At 44.4% G+C, this 20,492-nt stretch overlaps 1 protein-coding gene across 3 annotated transcripts in view; it reads left to right on the top strand.

The window, feature by feature from the left end:
- The window catches only part of u2af1 (U2 small nuclear RNA auxiliary factor 1), a 65,706-nt gene that overhangs the window by 37,339 nt on the left and 7,875 nt on the right, over positions 1-20,492 (top strand). For all 3 annotated transcript variants that reach the window (XM_041211842.1, XM_041211841.1, XM_041211839.1), the window contains exons 5-6: positions 3,249-3,347; positions 3,532-3,665. In XM_041211842.1, coding sequence (XP_041067776.1) covers positions 3,249-3,347; positions 3,532-3,665 — 233 coding nt within the window. The remainder of the gene's footprint in view (positions 1-3,248; positions 3,348-3,531; positions 3,666-20,492) is intronic.

Here is a 20,492-nt window from a genome sequence, read left to right as displayed (position 1 = left end):
AATATTAGATGTCATTCTGCGATTGGACAGCATTTTCTAAATAATTCTCAATGTGCTAAGAATTACACTGACAACCAATTTAAGATTATCAGTCGTGCTCAGAGTGTGGCACATTTGCGTGTACTGGAAGCTACATGTATTAATACACAGGGCCCTGTCTGCAGACAGAAAGAACACTTGCTAGTCAGTTAGCACTCTCTTCTCATACCGTATAAATTGTTTTTTCCCTTTATATTGGTATTCTTATGAAATGAGTGCATGACGAAAAGCTTCAACGTGTCTTTTTTCAGCAATTCTCATGTTCTGTACTACCAAACGAGTATTTGTATTTCCTTAAACCATGCATCATTCCAGTGAGTCTGTGCTACTTTTCTCAAAAGCGTCAATATTCTTCCAATAGTGATCAGCCCAATATTTCTCCCAGTACTCTAACTTAGTTTAACTTAATGATTTCCTATTGGCTATTCTGTGGGAGGACACTGGCATGGCGGTAATGTCACTGGACTAGTGGCTAAAACCCTGGGAACACGGTTCAAATCCCACAGCAGCAGCTGGTGGAATTTAAATTCAATTGACTCATTGAACGAATTAATAAATCTGCAATATAAAGCTAGTCTGAGAAATGGTGACCATGAAACCATCAACGGTGGAAAAAACCCATCTGGTTCACTAGTGTCCTTCGGGGAAGGAAATCTGCCATCCTTACTTAGCTTGGCCTAAATCTGACTCCAGGCCCAGATGTGGTTGACTCTTAACTGCTCTATGAAATGACCTATGAAAAACCATTGAGTTCAAGAGCAATTAGAGATAAGCAACAAAGTTGCCTTGTTTGCAACTCCCACATCCCATGAAAGAATAATTTTTAAAAAATTACCCATGGTTTTTATACTGTACCTCTTGAGATAAAACCATGAATTACATGACTTTTTTTTTAGACCATGTTAACCAGAGATGCTACCTTTAATGTTTTCTGGGCCTCTTCTGTCCCTCAAAACCCCAGGTCTTTCATAGCACTGAACCTAACTATATACAACTGTTTGGGATCTTTGGATATGTCCTGACCTGGTGGTTTGTCTCACTTTGAGCAAATAAATTTATTTCAGATTTTCCTTTTATCTAGCATCGTATGGCTCATCGCTCTCAACCCCTTCAGGATTCATTTTCTCTCTGATATTCTCTTTAATTAACTCCTTTGCATCAGTGTTTAATAAATAAAAAATGCTGCCAGTTATCGCCTACAAACGGACAACCCTCTGATGGTCCAACCTTGTCTTTAAAGATTCTGTTTACTGCTATAAAATACTTCACTGTTCCTTTTGCTATTTGAATTTTTCTCATACTCCACCTTGGCTTTCCTTATTCTGCTCAACTTGTTTTCTCATTTTAATTGCTTTTTCCTTTACTCTAATTCTTATAGGAATTCCCCATTTTTAAGTTTCTCACATTTCTATGCTAGCTGGCTTCGAGACAGAAAACAGAGTGGGTGTAAAGGGTAGTTATTGAGATTGGTACGAGGTGGGAAGTGGTGTTCCACAAGCATCAGTGCTGGGATCACTGCTGTTTACAATTTATATTAACAGTTTGGACTTTGGAATCAAAAAAGCAATTTCTAAGCTTGTGGATGACAGATTTGGGGAGATGGTCAATACTGAGGAGGACTCCAAAAATTATAGGACATTAATAAACTTGTAGAATGGGAAACGTTCAACACAAATAAATGTGAGGTAATATATCTTGGTGGGAAGAGGAATTAATTTAATAATTGAAAGGCTCAAGTCTAGGTGGCGTAGAGAAACAAAGGGATCTCTACAAATACATCAATCACTAAAAGTTGCGTGACAGATTATCAAGGCCATAAAAAAAACCAAGCACTAGGTTTTATCACTAGGAGGATAGATTTGAAAAATAGGGAAGTTACGTTAAACCTGTATTGAACCTTGGTTAGACCACACTTGAGTACTGTGTGCAGCTCTGATTTCCATGTTATAAGGATACAGAGGCACAGGAGAGGGGGCAGAGAAGATTTACAAGGATGATAACAGAAATGTGTGGATATACATATCGGGGATGGATTGACAGGCTGGGTTTCTATTCTTGGGGGGAAAAAAATGATTGAGGGGTGCCCTAATGGAGGTGTCTAAAATTATGAAAGATTTTGATGCTACCACTCGGCAGGACTGGCTGGGCTGAATAGACTGTGCTGTATATCCTATTTAATTTATCCATGGCATTCTTAAACTGCTAGCGGTTTCTTTATTTTTAAATGCAGTGTATATTCTGTACCATTGTGTGCACGTTTTTCAAAAACATCCCAATGTTATCCTACAGTCCTTTGCTAATCCCCTTTTCCACCTCAATTAGCTTGCTCATCACCTTTTTAAATTCTGCCCTAATCTCATCTGGCGTTCTAATTTTTACACTTCCTTTTTGCATTTCTAGTTGAATCTTTAAACTTCTCAAGGGCAATTAGGGATGGACAATAAATGCTGGCCTAGCCAGCAAAGCCCACATCCCGTGAATGAATTTAAAAAAAAAAACTATTGTGGTCATTAATCCTAAGGTGCTCACTCACATTTACCCATCTACTTGATTGATTTCATTGTTCAGAACCTGATGATGATAATAGAACCTAAACTGGTATATGAATTTCAGTGTCAGTGTGATGCCAGGTATGTAGGCCATACATCCCTATGACTGGTGGATAGTATCAAATAGCACATGCTTTGGGCTGTTTAAAGCAGGCACAGTACTGACCAACCCATGCTTGCAAACTCAGAATATAATGTCTAATGTTAGATGTGATTCCGTGATTGGACATCACTTGCTGAACAATTCCCAGAGTGCTAAGAATTACACTAACAACCAATTTAAAATTATCAGTCAAACTCACAATGTAGCTCACTTAGGCTTGCTGGAAGCTATATATATATATATATATATATATATATATTGATATGCAGGGACGTGTCCTCTGCAAGCGAAAAGAATATGTCCAAACATTGCACCTTTTTTGCATAAACTAAAGCAATAGCTCCTTGGTGCATTTGCCATGGCAATGTCTCAACCAATCAGAGCTGACTTGCCAATCATGCTGTATAAATTGTTGTTGCCTTTGAAATTGGGCATTCTTGTGTTTGTCCTGATGAGTGCAAAACAAAAAGTTCTGACAGCATGACTGTCTTTTCAGCAATTAAACTCCCTTTTCCACTGCTGAAAAGCCTAATTGCTGTGTTGTCTTTTGTCGTTAGGAGGTCTTCACGGAAATGGAGGAAAAATACGGTGAAATTGAAGAGATGAATGTCTGCGACAATCTGGGTGATCACCTGGTTGGAAATGTCTATGTAAAGGTGAGAATTTGGACACTTTCAAACCCTGCCCCTTCTGTCCTCGATTGCATTGAGAGTGCGATTGAACTGGAGCTTTGGTGGGGTGTTTTGCTCTATGTTGTCTTTGGAATCTTCAGTCGCTGAGTGTATCTGAACTGAGCTATTCTTGTTTACATTCTCTGACTCTACTTTTCTCCTGTTTCAGTTTCGCCACGAAGAAGATGCAGAAAAGGCTGTGAATGACTTGAACAATCGCTGGTTCAATGGGCAACCGATCCATGCAGAGCTCTCGCCAGTGACTGACTTCCGAGAAGCCTGCTGCAGGCAGTATGAAATGGGGTGAGTGTTCTCAATAGTTACTGAGCTGCTGTGTTGAGCCTCCAAAAAACTTCAAAAATAAAGAGAGAAATGAAAACCTGGCCCAAATACAGTGGACTACCATGAAGCTGATTTCAATCAGTAAATGCCAACATGGAAACCCTGTCTTCCCTCCAGCAATGACATCCAGATAATTTAAGTGAACAATCCCAATCTTCCTGACATTTCCATCTCTCTAGCTTCCCATACGATCTTCTTAGGATGTTGTAACATCTCTCAACCGCTGCCCGTCACCTATTCACAGAATTTTAACGGCATAGAAGGTGGCCACTTAGCCCATTGTATCTGCACCAGCTCTCCAACTGAGCATTATGACCTAGTGCCATTGCCCCGCCTTTTCCCTGTACCTCTGCACATTGTTTCTATTCAAATAATCATCTAATGCCCTCTTGAATGGCTTGATTAAACCTGCCTGCACTACAATTCCAGGCAGTGCATTCCAGACCCAAACTACTCAGTGTGAAAAAGCTTTTTCTTGCATCACATTTGCTTTTGCAAATCACTTTAAATCCATGCCCTCTTGTTCTTGATCCTTTTATGAGTGGGAACAACTCTCTATCTACTCTGCCCTCATGAATTTGAACATCTCTACCAAATCTCCTCTTGGCCTTCTTCTCTTCAAGAACAGTCCCAACTTCTTCAATCTATTTTCGTAACAGAAGTTCCTTATCCCTGGAACCATCCTTGTAAACCTCTTCTGCACTCTCTCCAATGTGTTCACTATAATGTGACGCCCAGAACTGTGCACAATACTCCTGAGCTGTACACCAAAGGGAAATTATAGCTTCAGCTGGAATCTCGGCAACAGTTTGTCTGGATTTCAGCGGGTGTGTCGATCATGTAGTATGGCAAGCAGCAGGAGTCTCCAAAACAAAGTAAACAGTCACTCCTCCCACAGGTACAGCAGTGTGTACCATCTACAAGATGCAGCAAGTCACCAAGGCTCCTTTGGCACTCCAAACCTATGACCACTATCATCTAGAAAGACAAAGGTAGTAGACACATGGGAACCCACCACTTGGAAATTCCCCTTCAAGTCACTCAACATCCTAAGTTGGAAATATATTGCCGTTCCTTCACTGTTGCTGGGTCAAAATCCTGGAACTCTCTCCCTAACAGCACTGTGGGTGTACCCACAACACATGGACTGCAGAAGTTCAAGAAGGTAATTTGCTACCACCCTTTTGAGGGCAGTTAAGGAATGGGCAATAAATACATTTAAGTCCTCACTTAAAGTTGAAGATGCATTCCTGAAAATTGTGGCTTTAAGTGAAACGACTTTAAGCAAATTAAAAACAACGTGATTGCTGTAGTTTGTTTCAGTATGGCATTCCACGTCTGAAAAAGAACATTCAGCTGGTAAGTTGAAATTCTTTACATTGTTAAATTTCTATATTCATAAATAAAATAACTTTTTTTATTCATTACGGGATCTGGGCATCGCTGGTTAGGCCAGCATTTATTGCTCGTCCTTGAGAAGGTGGGTGGTGAGCTGCTGCCTTGAATCACTGATGTCCATGTGGTGTAGGTACACCCACAGGGCTGTTAGGGAGGGAGTTCCAGGATTTTGACCCAGTGACAGTGAAGGAATAGCGATATATTTCCAAGTCAGGATGGTGAGTAACTGGGAGTGGACTTCCCAATTGGTTGTATTCCCATCTATCTGCTGCCCTTGTCCTTCTAGGTGGTGGTGGTTGTGGGTTTGGAAGGTGCTGTCTGAGGAGCCTTGGTGAGTTCCTGCGGTGCATCTGTGTGTCGGTGGTGGATGGAGTGAATGTTTGTGGTTGTGGTGCCAATCAAGTAGGCTGCTTTGTCCTGGATGGTGTCCAGCTTCTTGAGTGTTGCGGGAGCTGCACTCATCCAGGCAAGTGGAGAGTATTCCATCCTGACTTGTGCCTTGTGGATGGAGAACAGACTTTGGGGAGTCTGGAGGTGAGTTACTTGCCACAGGATTCCTAGCCTCTGACCTGCTCTTGTAGCCACAGTATTTATATGGCTAGTCCAGTTCAGTTTGATCTGGTCAATGGTAACCACCCACCCCCCCACCCCCAACAAGATATTGATAGTGTGAGGATTCAGTGATGGTAATATCATTGAATGTCAAGGGACTATGATCATTGCCTGGCACTAGTGTGGTGTGAATGTTACTTGTCACTTGTCAGCCCAAGCCTGGGTATTGCCCAAGTCTTGCTGCATTTGGACCTGGACTGCTTCAATATCTGAGGAGTTGCAAATGGTGCTGGACTGCAATCGTCAGTGAACATCCCCACTTCCATCACTAACCACAACCATCTTCCTTTGTGCTCGGTATGACTCCAACCAGTGGAGAGTTTTCCCCCTGATTCCCATTGACTCCATTTTGCTCGGGCTCCTGGATGCCACACTCGGTCAAATGCTGGCTTGATGTTAAGGGCAGTCAGTCTCACCTCACCTCGGGAGTTCAGTTCTTTTGTTCATGTTTGAACCAAGGCTGTAGTGGGGTCAGGAGCTGAGTGAGCCTGGCGGAACCGAAACAGCGTGTCAGTTTGGGTTCTGCCAAACATGAAGGAAATATAATAGCTTTCCGCTTACCTCCTGCTCGCTGCCGAGTCTGCTTCCCAAACCACCTCATCATACATCATCGTATGTCTCTCTCGCCCTCCTGGGTCGCTGTGGACCCTTCCTCTCGCCACCTCCGATTTGCGGCCTTGCCTGCTCTCAGACTCACCGTCTTATCGATCATTTTTCTCATCAAACCTCCTGCTCCCCAGCTTTCCCTCTTCAGAACCTGCGTTCCCGTTCAAGATCCAGATCTGTGCAGGAACCCTGGAGTTGTGAAAGTGCGAGCCCTGAATGTGCAGAAGTGCTGAACTGATGCTGTTATAATTCATGTGTTTTTGTTTTAAATGCTCCTGCTGCAGCCTCCCTCTCCTGAACCCTCGTTGTGAGCAAGAGCTCTGGAGATGAGAGGCAAGAGAAAAGAGGAGCTGCTTTGGCTTCAGTCTTCAACTCAAATCACCAAAAAAAAATCTGTGCTGTATTTAGACTTTGATATCAAAAGGAGGAAGATTGTTTGCACAGGACTAGCGAGTTTTTGAGATGTGACCCTGGAAATAAGCAGCTGCTGTGCTGATGGGACCCTGGGAACATGACTGCAGTGAGAAGTGGTAGAAATGTGCACAGCCGACAGCGATATGCAGCGAAAGTAAACTAATTCATGGTTTCCCATATTGTACTGTTGCATACATTTTTAAAAAATGGTTTATAACAGCCTCAGCTCAGCACTTCTGCACCATCAGGTTTGACGCATCGTCAGGTTTGACAGGGAAGTGGTGAGCAGGTGAGTTGGGGAGTGAGAAGTTCAGAGAGAGGAAGGATCAGTGAGATGGGGAGTTGGAGAGGCCACAAGTCAGAGTCAGGTCGTGGGAGAGGCTGCTCCAAAATGGTGCCCATTGGGTCTCACAGCCTGATATCAAACCGACGAGAAATAACGTTAAACGAATCTCGCGATGCTAAAGAATACAGGCTCCATTAACATACCAATGTTAAAGCGAAACAATGTTAAACCAGGCAGCATTCAATGGGGACTTAATGTACTGGCCTTCCCAGTGACATGCATCCTGTCAATGAATATTTTTTTAAAAAAGACTGGTTATTGATAGTAACTACCCCTGGGAGAGTCAATGTCTTCAGTCCCTGTATTTCAGGATAGTCACATTCAGGAGGGTAACAGGAGGAAATTGGGAAACCAAAAGAGAACCTCCTGATTTCTAGTTTAGTGACGTATGTGTGGATAAGTCTGTGATATTCGATCGCTGACATAAGTGACTGCACTTCAAGAAGGATTTGTTGTGAGGCTGTGAAAGGTGCAATAGATTGTGAGTTCTTACTTGGTGTGTTTTTGTGAAAACCACTTGTTGGAATTTTAAAAACATAATTGTTATATATAACTATTTTTGCACAGTAAATGATTTCAAAAAAGTACCATGGGGTGGAATTCTATCTGCTCTCTACCTCTGAACAGCTTTGTTCCTGCCCTCTGGTGGACTGAATTATTTTTGTGTGGAAGTTCCACAGTCTCTACACTGGGTGGTAGTGTGCTCAGTGTAAAATGAAAGGAAGAAATCTTGCTTTGGGGCTTTTCCATGGCTCTGATTTTGCCACTTAAGTGCATTTGAATGTTGTCTAAGTCTTAAAAAAGCAGATTAAAAGCTGTTCGTTAAAGGTGTTGTAGCTATGCTAAAATCATGGAATTTCATAGAACGAATCACAGAAGAGAATCAGAATGGTTACAGCTCAGGAGGATGACTTTCAGTCTGTTGAGCTGATTCCAAGTGCAATATAATTAGACCCACTGCCCTGTATCCTCTGGAGGTCCCCAGCATCACAGATACCAGCCTTCAGCCAATTTGATTCACTTCACGTGATATCAAGAAATGGCTGAAGGCACTGGATAATGCAAAGGCTATGGGCCCTGACAAAATTCTGGCAATAGTACTGAAGACTTGTGCTCCAGAACTTATCGCGTCCCTAGCCAAGCTGTTCCAGGACAGCTACAACACTGGTATCTACCCGGCTATGTGGAAAATTGCCAAGGTATGTCCTGTACACAAAAAGCAGGACAAATCCAACCCATCCAATTACCGCCCCATCAGTGTACTCTCGATCATCAGTAAAGTGATGGAAGGGGTCATCAGCTGTGCTATCAAGTGGCACTTGCTTAGCAATAACCTGCTCACTGATGCTCAGTTTGGGTTCCGCCAGGGCCACTCAGCTGTTGACCTCATTACAGCCTTGGTTCAAAGATGGACAAAAGAGCTGAACTCCTGAGGTGAGGTGAGAGTGACTGCCTTTGATTTCAAGGCAGCATTTGACCGAGTGCGGCATCAAGGAGCCCTAGCAAAACTGGAGTCAGTGGAAATCAGGGGGAAATCTCTGCTGGTTGGAGTCATACCTAGCACAAAGGAAGATGGATGTGGTTGTTCGTGGTTAGTCAGCTGCAGGACATAACTGCAGGAGTTCCTCAGGGTATTGTCCTAGGCCCAACCATTTTCAGCTGCTTCATCAATGACCTTCTTTCCATCTTAAGGTCAGAAGTGGGGATGTTCGCTGATGATTGCACAATGTTCACCATTCGCGACTCCTCAGATACTGAAGCAGTCCATTTCCAAATGCAGCAAGACTTGGACAATATCCAGGCTTGGGCTGACAAGTGGCAAGTAACATTCACACCACACTAGTGTAAGACAATGACCATCTCCAACAAGAGAGAATCCAACCATCGCCCCTTGATGTTCATTGAATCCCCCACTAACAACATCCTGGGGGGGGTTACCATTGACCAGAAACTGAACTGGACGAACCATATAAATACAGTTATAAAAACAAAAAACTGCGGATGCTGGAAATCCAAAACAAAAACAATTACCTGGAAAAACTCAGCAGGTCCGGCAGCATCGGCGGAGAAGAAAAGTGTTGACGTTTCGAGTCCTCGTGACCCTTCAACCATTCTGTTGAAGGGTCATGTGGACTCGAAACGTCAACTCTGTTCTTCTCTGCCGATGCTGCCAGACCTGCTGAGTTTTTCCAGGTAATTCTGTTTTTGTTTCATATAAATACTGTGTCTACAAGAGCAGGTCAAAAGCTAGAAATCGTGCGACGAGAAACTCACCTCCTAACTCCCCAAATCTTGTCCACCGTCTACAAGGCACAAGTCAGGAGTGTAATGCAATACTCTCCACTTGCCTGGATGAGTGCAACTCCCACAACACTGAAGAAGCTGGACACCATCCAGGACAAAACAGCCTCACTTGATTGGCACCACATCTACAAACATTCACTCCATCCACCACCGATGCACATTAGCAGCAGTGTGTACCAGCTACAAGATGAACTGCAGGAACTCACCAAGGCTCCTTCGACAGCACCTTCCAAACTCACGAACTACCATCTAGAAGGTCAAGGGTAGCAGATAGATGGGAACACCAACACCTGGAAGTTCCCCTCCAAGTCACTCACCATCCTGACTTAGAAATATATTGCTGTTCCTTCAATGTCACTGGGTAAAAATCCTGCAATTCCCTTCCTAACAGCACTGTGGGTGTACCTATGCCATATGGACTGCAGCGGTTCAAGAAGGCAGCTCACCACCACCTCCTTAAGGGCAATTAGAGATGAGCAATAAATGCTGGCCCAGCCAGTGATGCCCACATCCCATGAATGAATAAAAAAAAGCCTGCACTGTTACCCTACACGATTGCCTTTCTCTTTAAATTTCCAAATCACCCTAGTTATATGATCTGCAGCACACTGGTTCAGCTCCCTCTTCCCCAGTGCTGCTGCCTGTGCCCATCGATCAAAACCCGTTCCTCCCACACCAGCCTTTGATACACGCATTCAACTCTCTGATTTTACAAACATATGAATTAGGAGCAGGAGCCGACCACTTGGACCCTTGAGCCTGCTCTGCTCTTCGGTTATACCGAATGACAGATTGGTTAAACATGATTTCCCTTTCTCAAAACCATGTTGATACTTCCTGATTACCTTGAATTTTTCAGAAACTTGAGCTCTGGGTTTCAGATATCGAGCGGCGGCTGGAGTCACTGTGGCACTTCTGCGAAGCTGAGAGCTACGTAGATAGAACGTTCAGAGAAGTGGTCACCCTGCATCTTAAGGGCCTGGAGACAGACAGGGAATGGGTGACCACCAGGCAGTTCAAAAGAAGTAGGCAGGTAGTGCTGGAATCCCGCTCATAAACCAGTTTTCTGTTTTGGAAGTTGGTGAGGGTGCTGGTTCCTCAGGAGCGCAGTCAGAGCCAAGTTTGTGGCACCACGAGTGGCTCGGCTGTACAGGAGGGGAGGAAGAAGAAAGAAAGAGCTATAGTGATAGGGGATTCATTGGTTGGGGGAGCAGACAAGCATTTCTGTGGTTGTAGACGTGGCTCCAGGATGGTATGTTGCCTCCCTGGTGCCAGGGTCAAGGATGTCACAGAGCAACTGCAGGACATTCTTCTGGGGAGCGTGAGCGCTCATAGACTGATAGATGTCTACACAAAAGGAGACCATATAGCCCATCGTGTCCACGCCGGTCAACAAAGATCTGACTACACTAATCCCATTTTCTAGTGTTTGGCCCTAACCCTGGAGGCTATGGCAATGCAAGTGAATATCGAAATACTTAAATGTCACGAGAGTCTCTGACTGACTCAACCACCCTTTCAGGCAGTGAGTCCCAGACTCCCATTACCCTCTGGGTGAAAAAATTTCTCCTCAACTCTCCTCTTAGCCTTCTACCTCTTACCTTAAATCTATACCCCCTGTTCATTGACCCCTCTACTAATGGAAAAAGTGCCTTCCTATCCACCCTATCTATGCCCCTCATAATCTTATACACGTTTATCAGGTCCCCTCTCAACCTTCGCTGCTCCAAGGAAAACAACCCCAGCCTATCCAATGTTTCCTCATAGCTCAGACCCTCCAGCCAAGGCAGCATCCTGATAAATCTCCTCTGTACCCTCTCCAGTGCAATCACATCCATCCTATAATGTGGTGACCAGAACTGCACGCAGTACTCCAGTTGTGGCCTAACCAGCGTTTTATACAGTTCCAGCATAACCTCCCTGCTCTTGTATTCGGTGCCTCGGCTAATAAAGGCAAGTATCCCGTATCCCTTCTTAACCACCTTATCTACCTGCACTGCTACCTTCAGGGATCTGTGGATATGCACACCAAAGTCTCTCTGATCTTCAGTACTTCCTAGGGCCTTACCATTCATAGTGTAATTCCTTGCCTTGTTAGCCCTCCCCAAGTGCATTACCTCACTTTTCTGAATTGAATTCCATTTGCCACTGCTCTGCCCACTTGACCAGTCCATTGATATCCTCCTACAGTTTATACTCACTATTTACCACCCTAGCATTTGCAAACTTGATCATACCCCCTACATTTAAGTCCAAATCATTTATGTTCACCACAAACAGCAAGGGCCCCAGCACCGAGCCCTGCGGAACCCCACTGGAAACAGACTTCCAGCCACAGAAACATCCCTCAACCATCACCCTCTGCTTCCTGTCTCTCAGCCAATTTTGGATCCAATGTGCCACTTTGCCTTTGATCCCATGGACTCTTACTTTCTTGACCAGTCTGCCATGAGGGACCTTATCAAAAGCCTTGCTAAAGTCCATGTAGACCACATCAAATGCATTACCCTCATCAACACTCCTGGTTACATCTCAAAAAATTCAATCAAATTTGTCAAACACAACCTTCCCTTAACAAATCCACGCTGACTATCCCTGATTAATCCGTGTCTCTCCAACTGCAGATATACTCTGTCCCTCAGAATTCTTTCCAGTAACTTCCCCACCACCGAGGTTGGACTGACTGGCCTGTAATTTCCTGGCCTATCGCTTCCTCGTTTTTTTAATAATCGGACAACATTAGCAGTTCCCCTGTCCTCTGGCACTTCACCTGTGGCCAGAAAGTAGTTGAAAATTACTGTCAGGGCCCCTGATATCTCTTCCCTTGCCTCCCTCAACAGCCTGGGATACATCTCATCCTGGCCTAAGGATTTATCCACTTTTAAGGCCACTAAACCCGCTAGTACCTCTCTGTTAATTTCCTTTAATATTTCACAGTCCTCCACCTTGTGTCGTCCTTTTCCATTGTGAAGACTGACGCAAAGTATTCATTGTCTTCTGGGTCCACACACACTACCTCCGTGATCCCTAATTGGCCCTTCTCTTTCCCTAGTTATTCTCTTGCTCTTTATATATTTAAAAAACCCTGTTGGGTTTTCCTTTATTCTACCCACCAATGCTTTCTCACGCACTCTCTTAGCTTTCCTAATTTCCTTTTTAAGCCCCCTTCTGCACTTTTTATGCTGCTCTATGGACTCTGCCGTATTGAGCCCTTGGTATCTGCCATAAGCTTGACCACAGCCAGAGGTTGTGGTCCACATTGGTACCAATGACTAGATAGGAAGGGCGATGTGGTCCTGCAATCAGAATTTAGGGAGATAGGTAGAAATTTGCAAGCAGAACCTCAAATGTAGTAATATCCGGATTATTCCCAGTACCACGTGCCAGTGAGGATTGAATTAGGGGGATAAGGCAGATGGGTGCATGGCTGGAAGGATGGTGCAGGAGAAAGGGCTTTAGATTCCCTGGACACTGGGACTGGCGCTGGGGAAGATGGCACCTGTACAAGCCGGACAGGTTGCACCTGAACAGAGCTGGGACTGGGATCCTTGTGGGATGTTTTACTAGTGCTGTTGGGAGGGCTTTAAGCTAACTCGGCAAGGTTGTGGGAATCGAGAGAAAATATTAGCGAGGGTGCACAAAATACTGGGAGGGACAGATAACTTACTATTCTCTATATTAGTGCTAATAGTTGAAGTCAGGGTAAGGGAGAAAGTAACAAAATCTAAATCGGGATTACTGTGCATGTATATGAATTCATGGAGTTTAGTAAATAAGATTGGGGAGTTACAGGTGCACATTGCCATGTGGAAATTGTGGTGATAACAAAGACCTGGCTCAAGGAAGGGCAGAACTGGGTGTTAAGTATTCCTGGGTATAAGGTGTTTAGAAAAGATAAGAAAGGAGTAGGGGTGATCGAATTAGTTAAGGAGAGCATTGCAGTGCTGGAGAAAGAGGATGTCCCAGAGGGTTCAAGGACAGAATCAATTTGGCTAGAGCTAAGGAACAAAAAGGATGCGATTACATTGCTCGGTGTAGTCTATAGATCACCAACTGGTGAGAAGGACGTAGAAGAACAAATGTGCAGGGAAATTACAAAGAGATGCAAGCATTATAGAGCAGTTATAATGGGTGAGTTTATTTACCCAAATGTAGACTGGGACAGTGATAGTGTAAAGAGTGGACAGGGGCACAATTTCCTAGATTGTGTTGAGAATTTTCTACAGCAGTATGTGTCCAATGCAACAAGAAAAGATGCATTGTTGGACCTGGTTCTTGGAAATGATTTGGCCCAAGTAGATCAAGTGTCAGTGGGGGACTATTTAGAAGACAGTGATCATTGTATTGTACATTTTAGGATTATGATAGAAAAGGACGATAGGAAATCCAGGATAAGAATAATTAACTGGTCAAGAGCTGACTTCGATGGGGCAAGAATGGAGCTGGGCCAGATAGACTGGAGCAAAAGATTGGTAAGAAAAACTGTAGCTGAATAATAGGCTACCTTCGAAAAAGAATTGTTTCGGGCACAGTCAAGGTATAATCCATTGAAAGGGAAAGACAGGGCAAACAAATCCAGAGCTCCCTGGATGGAAAAGGAGATTGAAAGTAAGATTAAAAAAAAGTGTGCTTACGACACATGTCAGGTGGAAAATACAATTGAGAGTCAAGAGGAATACAGAAGGTTCAGAGGGGAGGCTTAAAAGCATATTAGAGAAGTGAAGAGGGATTATGAGAAAAGACTGGCAGCCAATATAAAGGGGAATCCCAAACTCTTCTATAGACATATAAATAGTATGTGTGGTAAAAGGAGGAGGAGGGCTGATTAGGGACCTAAAGGGAATTTACACATGGATGAAGGGGCCACGGCTGAGGTAGTAAATGAATACTTTACATCTGTCTTTACCAAGGAGATAGATATTACCCAAGCCATGGTGACAGACGTGGGAACTCTGTCACTAGAAGGGTTTAAAATTGATGAGCAAGTTTTGAATTGACTGTCGATACTTAAAGTTGATAAGGCACCGGGACCGAATGAGATGCATCCAAGGATATTGAAGGAAGTGAGCAGGAATTGCAGGGGCACTGGCCATAATCTTTCAGTCTTCCCTGGACTTGGTGCCAGAGGACTGGAAAATTGCAAACATTACGCCCTTGTTCAAAAGAGGTTGGAAATATAAGCCCAGCAATTACAGACCAGTCAATTTAACTTCTGTGGTGGGCAAGATTCTAGAAACAATTAATTGGGATAGAATTAGTCACATAGGAAGCAGAGAGTACTGGTCAGTGGATATTTTTCAGGCTGGAGGGGGGTTTGTAATGGAGTTCCCCAGGTCGGTCTTGGGACCCTTGCTTTTCCTGATATATATTAATGACCTAGATCTAGGTGTGCAGGGGACAATTTCAAAGTTTGCGGATGATACAAAGCTTGGGGGTGTTGTAACCTGCCAGGAGAACGGTGTGGAACTTCAAGAGGATATAGATAAGACCTGGGTGTATATGTGCACCAATCATTGAAAGTGGCAGGACAGGTGGACAGAGCAGTTAATAAAGCATACAGTATCCTGGGCTTTATTAATAGGGGCATAGAGTACAAGAGCAGGGAGGTCACGCTGAATTTATATAAGATACTCATTAGACCTCAGCTGGAATATTGTGTACAGTTCTGGGCATCACATTATAGGAAGGATGTGAACGCATTGGAGAGAGTGCAGAAGTGATTTACAAGAATGGTTCCAGGGATGAGAAACTTCAGTTACGAAGATAGATTGGAGAGGTTGGGACTGTTCTTCTTGGAGAGAAAGCGGCTAATAGGAGATTTGATAGAGATGTTCAAAACCATGAGGGGGCTGAACAGAGTACATAGGGAGAAGCTGTTCGCGCTCGTAAAAGCATCAAGAACAAGAGGGCACAGATTTAAAGTGATTTGCAAAAGAAGCAAATGTGATGTGAGAAAAAGCTTTTTCACACAACGAATGGTTCGGGCCTGGAAAGCACTGCCTGGAAGTGTGGTGGAGGCAGGTTCAATTGAGGCATTCAAGAGGGCATTAGATGATTATTTGAATAGAAACAATGTGCCGGGGTACAGACAAAAGACTGGGTAATGGCACTAGATCATAATGCTCATTTGGAGAGCTAGTGCAGACATGATGGGCCAAATGACCTCCTCCTGTGCCGTTAAAATTCTGTGATTTTTGTTATAGTCCGGGCCATGAAGTTACAAATTTTTGTCAAGTACAAATCTGTTGCTGCTAATGGCCCACAGCTAATGGTTGCCCAGTCTTGAGTTGCTAGATCTGTTGAAATCTATCCCATTTACCATGGTGATAGTGCCACAAAACAGAATGGAGGGTATCCTTAATGTGAACACAGGATCTCGACTCCACAATGACTGATAGTGCAGTGGTCACTCCTACCGATCCTGTCATGGACAGATGCATCTGTGGCAGGCAGAATTCTTTTATTGTTTGTTCATTCATGGAATGTGGGTGTCGCATTTATTGCCCATCCCTAATAGTCCTTGAGAACTGAGTGGCTTGCTAGGCCATTTCAGAGGGCATTGAAGGGTCAACCACAACCAGCATGAGGTTAAGTGTGTTTCCCTCTTGTTGGTTCCCTCACCACCTACCACAGACCCAGCTATGTCATTTAGGATTTGGCCAGCTCAGTCAGTAGTGGTGCTACCGAGCCACTCTTGGTGATGGACATAGAATGTACTCTGGGTGGGGGACTTCTATGCCCTTGTCACCCTCAGTGCTTCCTCCAAGTGGTGTTCAACATGGAGGAGCACTGACTCATCAGCTGAGGGAGGGCGCAACGTGGTAATCAGCAGGAGGTTTCCTTTCCCATGTTTGACCTGACGCCATGAGGCCTCCTGAGGTCCAGAGTCAATGTTGAGGACCCCCAGGGCAACTCCCTCCTGACTGTATATCACTGTGCCCCCACCTCTGCTGGGTCTGTCCTGCTGGTGGGACATACCCAGTGATGTTGGTGTCTGGGACATTACCTGTAAGGTATGATCCTGTGAGTATGACTATGTCAGGCTATTGCTTGACCAGCCTGTGAGACAGCTCATCCAATTTTGGCACTAGCCCCTAGATGTTAATAAGGAGGACTTTGCAGGATTGACAGGGCTAGGTGTGCCCTTGCAATTTCTAGTTCAGTTTTTTTTTTCCTTTTTGACTTTTCAGCAGCAGTCTGATACAACTGAGTGGCTAGGCCATTTCAGAGGGCATTTAAGAGTCAACCACATTGCTTTGGGTCTGGAGTGACATGTAGGCCAGACCAGGTAAGGACAGCAGATTTCCTTTCCTGAAGGACATTAGTGAACCAGATAGGTTTTTATGACAATCGGTGATAATTTCATGACACCATTACTGAGACTGGCTTTGAATTCCAGATTTTTTATTAATCAATTGATTTGAACCTTCTAATTGGCTTGAACCTTCCAAACCCATGACCGCTACCATCTTGAAGGACACGGGCAGCAGATAGATGGGAATACGACCAATTGGAAAGTCCGCTTCAAGTTACTCACCATCCTGACTTGGAAATATATCGCCGTTTCTTCACTGTCACTGGATCAAAATCCTGGAACTCCCTTCCTAACAGCACTGTGGGTGTACCTACACCACATGGACAGCAGCGGTTCAAGGAGACAGCTCACCACCACCTTCTCAAGGGTGACTGGGGATGGGCAATAAATGCTGGCCTGGCCAGTAGTTCACATCCCATGAATGAGTACAAAACGACCTGCACTCATCCAGGCAAGTGAGGAGTATTCCATCACACTCCTGAGTTTTGCCGTGTAGACAGTACACAGGCTTTGGGGAGTCTGGAGGTGAGATACCCACTTCAGAATGCCCAGTCTTTGAACTTTTCTTGTAGCCTTACTTTTCATGGTATTTATCTGGCTAGCCCAGTTAAGTTTCTGGTCAGGATGTTGGTAGTGGGGGATTCAGTGATGGTAATGCCATTGAATGTCAAGGGGTGATGGTCAGATTCTCTCTTGTTGGAGTTGGTCATTGCCTGACACTTGTGAAAATTTGTGGCCAGGGCCTCTGCAATTTCCATCCTCCCTTTTTAGTATTTCTTCCGGAGCCATGCTGGCCAGGCAGTGTCGGTGGGTGCAGTTGTGGTGCCAAATGATCATGGGTGAATCACATCTTCTGTCCACTCCTTACTTTTCCCTTTGTTCTTTTGGCGTGATGTTAAATTTTTTCTCTCTAGTTACCAATCCGATGACCTTCCTTGCTACATAAGGTCAGAAGTGGGGATGTTCGCTGATGATTTCACAATATTCAGCACCATTTGTGACTCCTCAGCTACTGAAGCGGTCCATGTCCAGGTCTTGCTGCATTTGGACAATATCCAGCCTTGGGCTGATAAGCGGCAAGTAACATTTGCATCACACAAGTGTCAGGCAACGACCATCTCCAACCAGAAAGAATCCAACCATCCCCCCTTGACAGTCAATGCATTACTATCGTTGAATCCCCCACTGTCAGCATTCTGGGGGTTACCATTGACCAGGAACTGAACTGGACTAGCCATACAAATACTGTGGCTGCAAGTGCAGGTCAGAGACTGGGAATTCTCTGGTGAGTAACTCACCTCCTGACTCCCCAAAGCCTGTCCACCATCTACAAGGCACAAGTCAGGAGTGTGATGGAATACTCTCCACTTGCTTGGGTGAGTGCAGCTCCCACAACACACGAGAAGCTTGACACCATCCAGGACAAAGCAGTCCACCTGACTGGCACTCCATCTACCAGCTTAATTATTCGCTCCCTCCACTACGATGCACAGTAGCAGCAGTATGTACCATCTACAAAATGCACTGCAGCAACTCACCAAGGCACCTTAGACAGCACCTTCCAAACCTGTGACCTCTCCCATCTAGAAGGACAAGGGCAGCAGATAGATGGGAACACCACTAGCTGTAAGTTCCCTCCAAGCCACTCACCATCTGACTTGGAAATATATCGCCGTTCCTTCACTATCGCTGGGTCAAAATCCTGGAACTCCCTCCCTAACAGCACTGTGGGTGTACCTACACCACATGGACTGCAGCTGTTCAAGAAGGCAGCTCACCCGCAATGCTCACATCTCATGAACAAATTTTTAAAAAAATTTTGGGAAATAGCTTACATTTGTGTAGCTGGTATCAAACCACTATCCAAATGGATGGAATCATAGACACATGCTGCATTAAAAAACGAATAGCTCAGCACTGATCTTACAGCAGAACTCCCTGGCTTCAACATCCCTTGTAGTCGGCACACAACCTAGTCTGTAGAAGAGTACAAACAACATGGGTCCGGTTCCACAAGGGGCGATGAGTATTGATCTGAAGTGTGCTTGTGGCCGTGTATGTCAGACCATGAAACACATTACAAAAACAGAATTACCTGGAAAAACTCAGCAGGTCTGGCAGCATCGGCGGAGAAGAAAAGAGTTGATGTTTCGAGTCCTCATGACCCTTCGACAGAACACATTACATCAGCCTGCCCACTAAGATGGGAGGCACCTCATTTCCCCACTTGGAGGCCATTGAACAGAGTCAAATTAGGCATTCCATTATAAATTTTTCCCATCATATGAAATTGGTATTATAGTAGAATTGACTGAAGACTGACACCTGTGATGCTGGGGCCTCAATGGCCATGCGATTTGAAACTTTCTTGGTGGGTTTTACAATTCTTTGAATGGAAGGTCGGTGTTGCTTATGATTTTTGACATGGACGATAACTGCTGGCCCAGCCAGCGAAGCCCACGTCCTTTGAATGAGTTTTAAAAATGTCATGGAGCAGAGCAAGACTTTAGCTGCTGTCTCTGATTGACTCAGCTTACATGTTTTTAAACATGATCAGCTTAAACCTTCACCCACCATTGTTGTTGCCTATTGAGTATATGTAACTGGAGTACTGCATGTACTGGTTATTCAGCTTCTATGGACTGTTTCTGGCCAATGATTTATTCTTTTGGGCTGAAGTAAGTTTCTCTGCTGCTTCTGGATCTTATGATGACTTTCAGCTTCTCCCATCATCATTTTAACCTACAAGCATTTCTGCACACCTGGATCTTCATTCACAATGCACCCTCCTTTAAAAAACTTCTGGGTTTCATTCACCTGACACATCTGTCTCCAAACATGGACCACACTTCATTGATACCCTAACCTACACCAACTTTACCATGACACCTCTAACTTCCTATTGGCTCCTGTTTATTCCCTGTTATTTCTATTCTTCCAATGATGTGAGTGTCGCTGCAAGGACAACATTTGTTGCCCATACCTAATTGCTCTTGTACTGGGCTGGGTGGCTTACTAGGTCATTTCAGCGGGTATTGCTGGAGTCTCACGCAGGTCAGATCAGATAAGAATGGCTGATTTCCTTGGTGAACCATTAGTGAACCAAATAGGCTTTTACAACAATCGATGATAAGTTGTTATGGTCACCATTACTGAGGCTAGTTTTCAATTCTAGATTTTGTTAATCAATTGAACTCAAATTCCACCATCTGCCATGGAATTTGAACCCATGTCCCAAAACCTCAGCTTGGGTCTCAGGATTACTACCAACTGACATTACCACTACGTCACCGCCTCCCCTAGATTTCCTATTAACAATGTATGTGCCATAATAAATTGATGTGTACCCAGGCCAATGTAACTTGACTTTTCCCTGTACCCATTTGTGTGCACATTTTGGCCATCTCTCTGGACCAGCCCATCTTTTCGGTATCCATTTTTTTCCCCTTTATCCCTCCTAGCCTCCTTCCCCCCTCCTTTCGTTATGCTTCCTTTCATCCTTCCCCTCTCAGATACTTTGCCCTGCAATTCCCTACCTCAACCCTTTGCACTCTTTGACCTTCCTACTTTTACTATGTCTCAGGTATGACTCCTCCTTTGATAAGCTTACAGCTTCCCTCTGTACTTTTCAAAAAGAGATGTTTGGATCAGGCGATGTGAGCATTACTGGCTGGGCCAGGATTTATTGACTATCCCTAACTGCCCTTGAGAAGGTGGTGGTGAGCTGCCTTCTTGAGCCGCTGCAGTCCGTGTGGTGTAGGTATACCCACAGTGCTGTTAGGGAGGGAGTTCC

Source organism: Carcharodon carcharias, chromosome 18 (assembly GCF_017639515.1).
Source record: "Carcharodon carcharias isolate sCarCar2 chromosome 18, sCarCar2.pri, whole genome shotgun sequence".
Lineage (NCBI taxonomy): Eukaryota > Metazoa > Chordata > Chondrichthyes > Lamniformes > Lamnidae > Carcharodon > Carcharodon carcharias.
The sequence above is the reverse complement of the archived record's forward strand: the minus strand, read 5'-3'. Positions and strand labels throughout refer to the sequence as shown.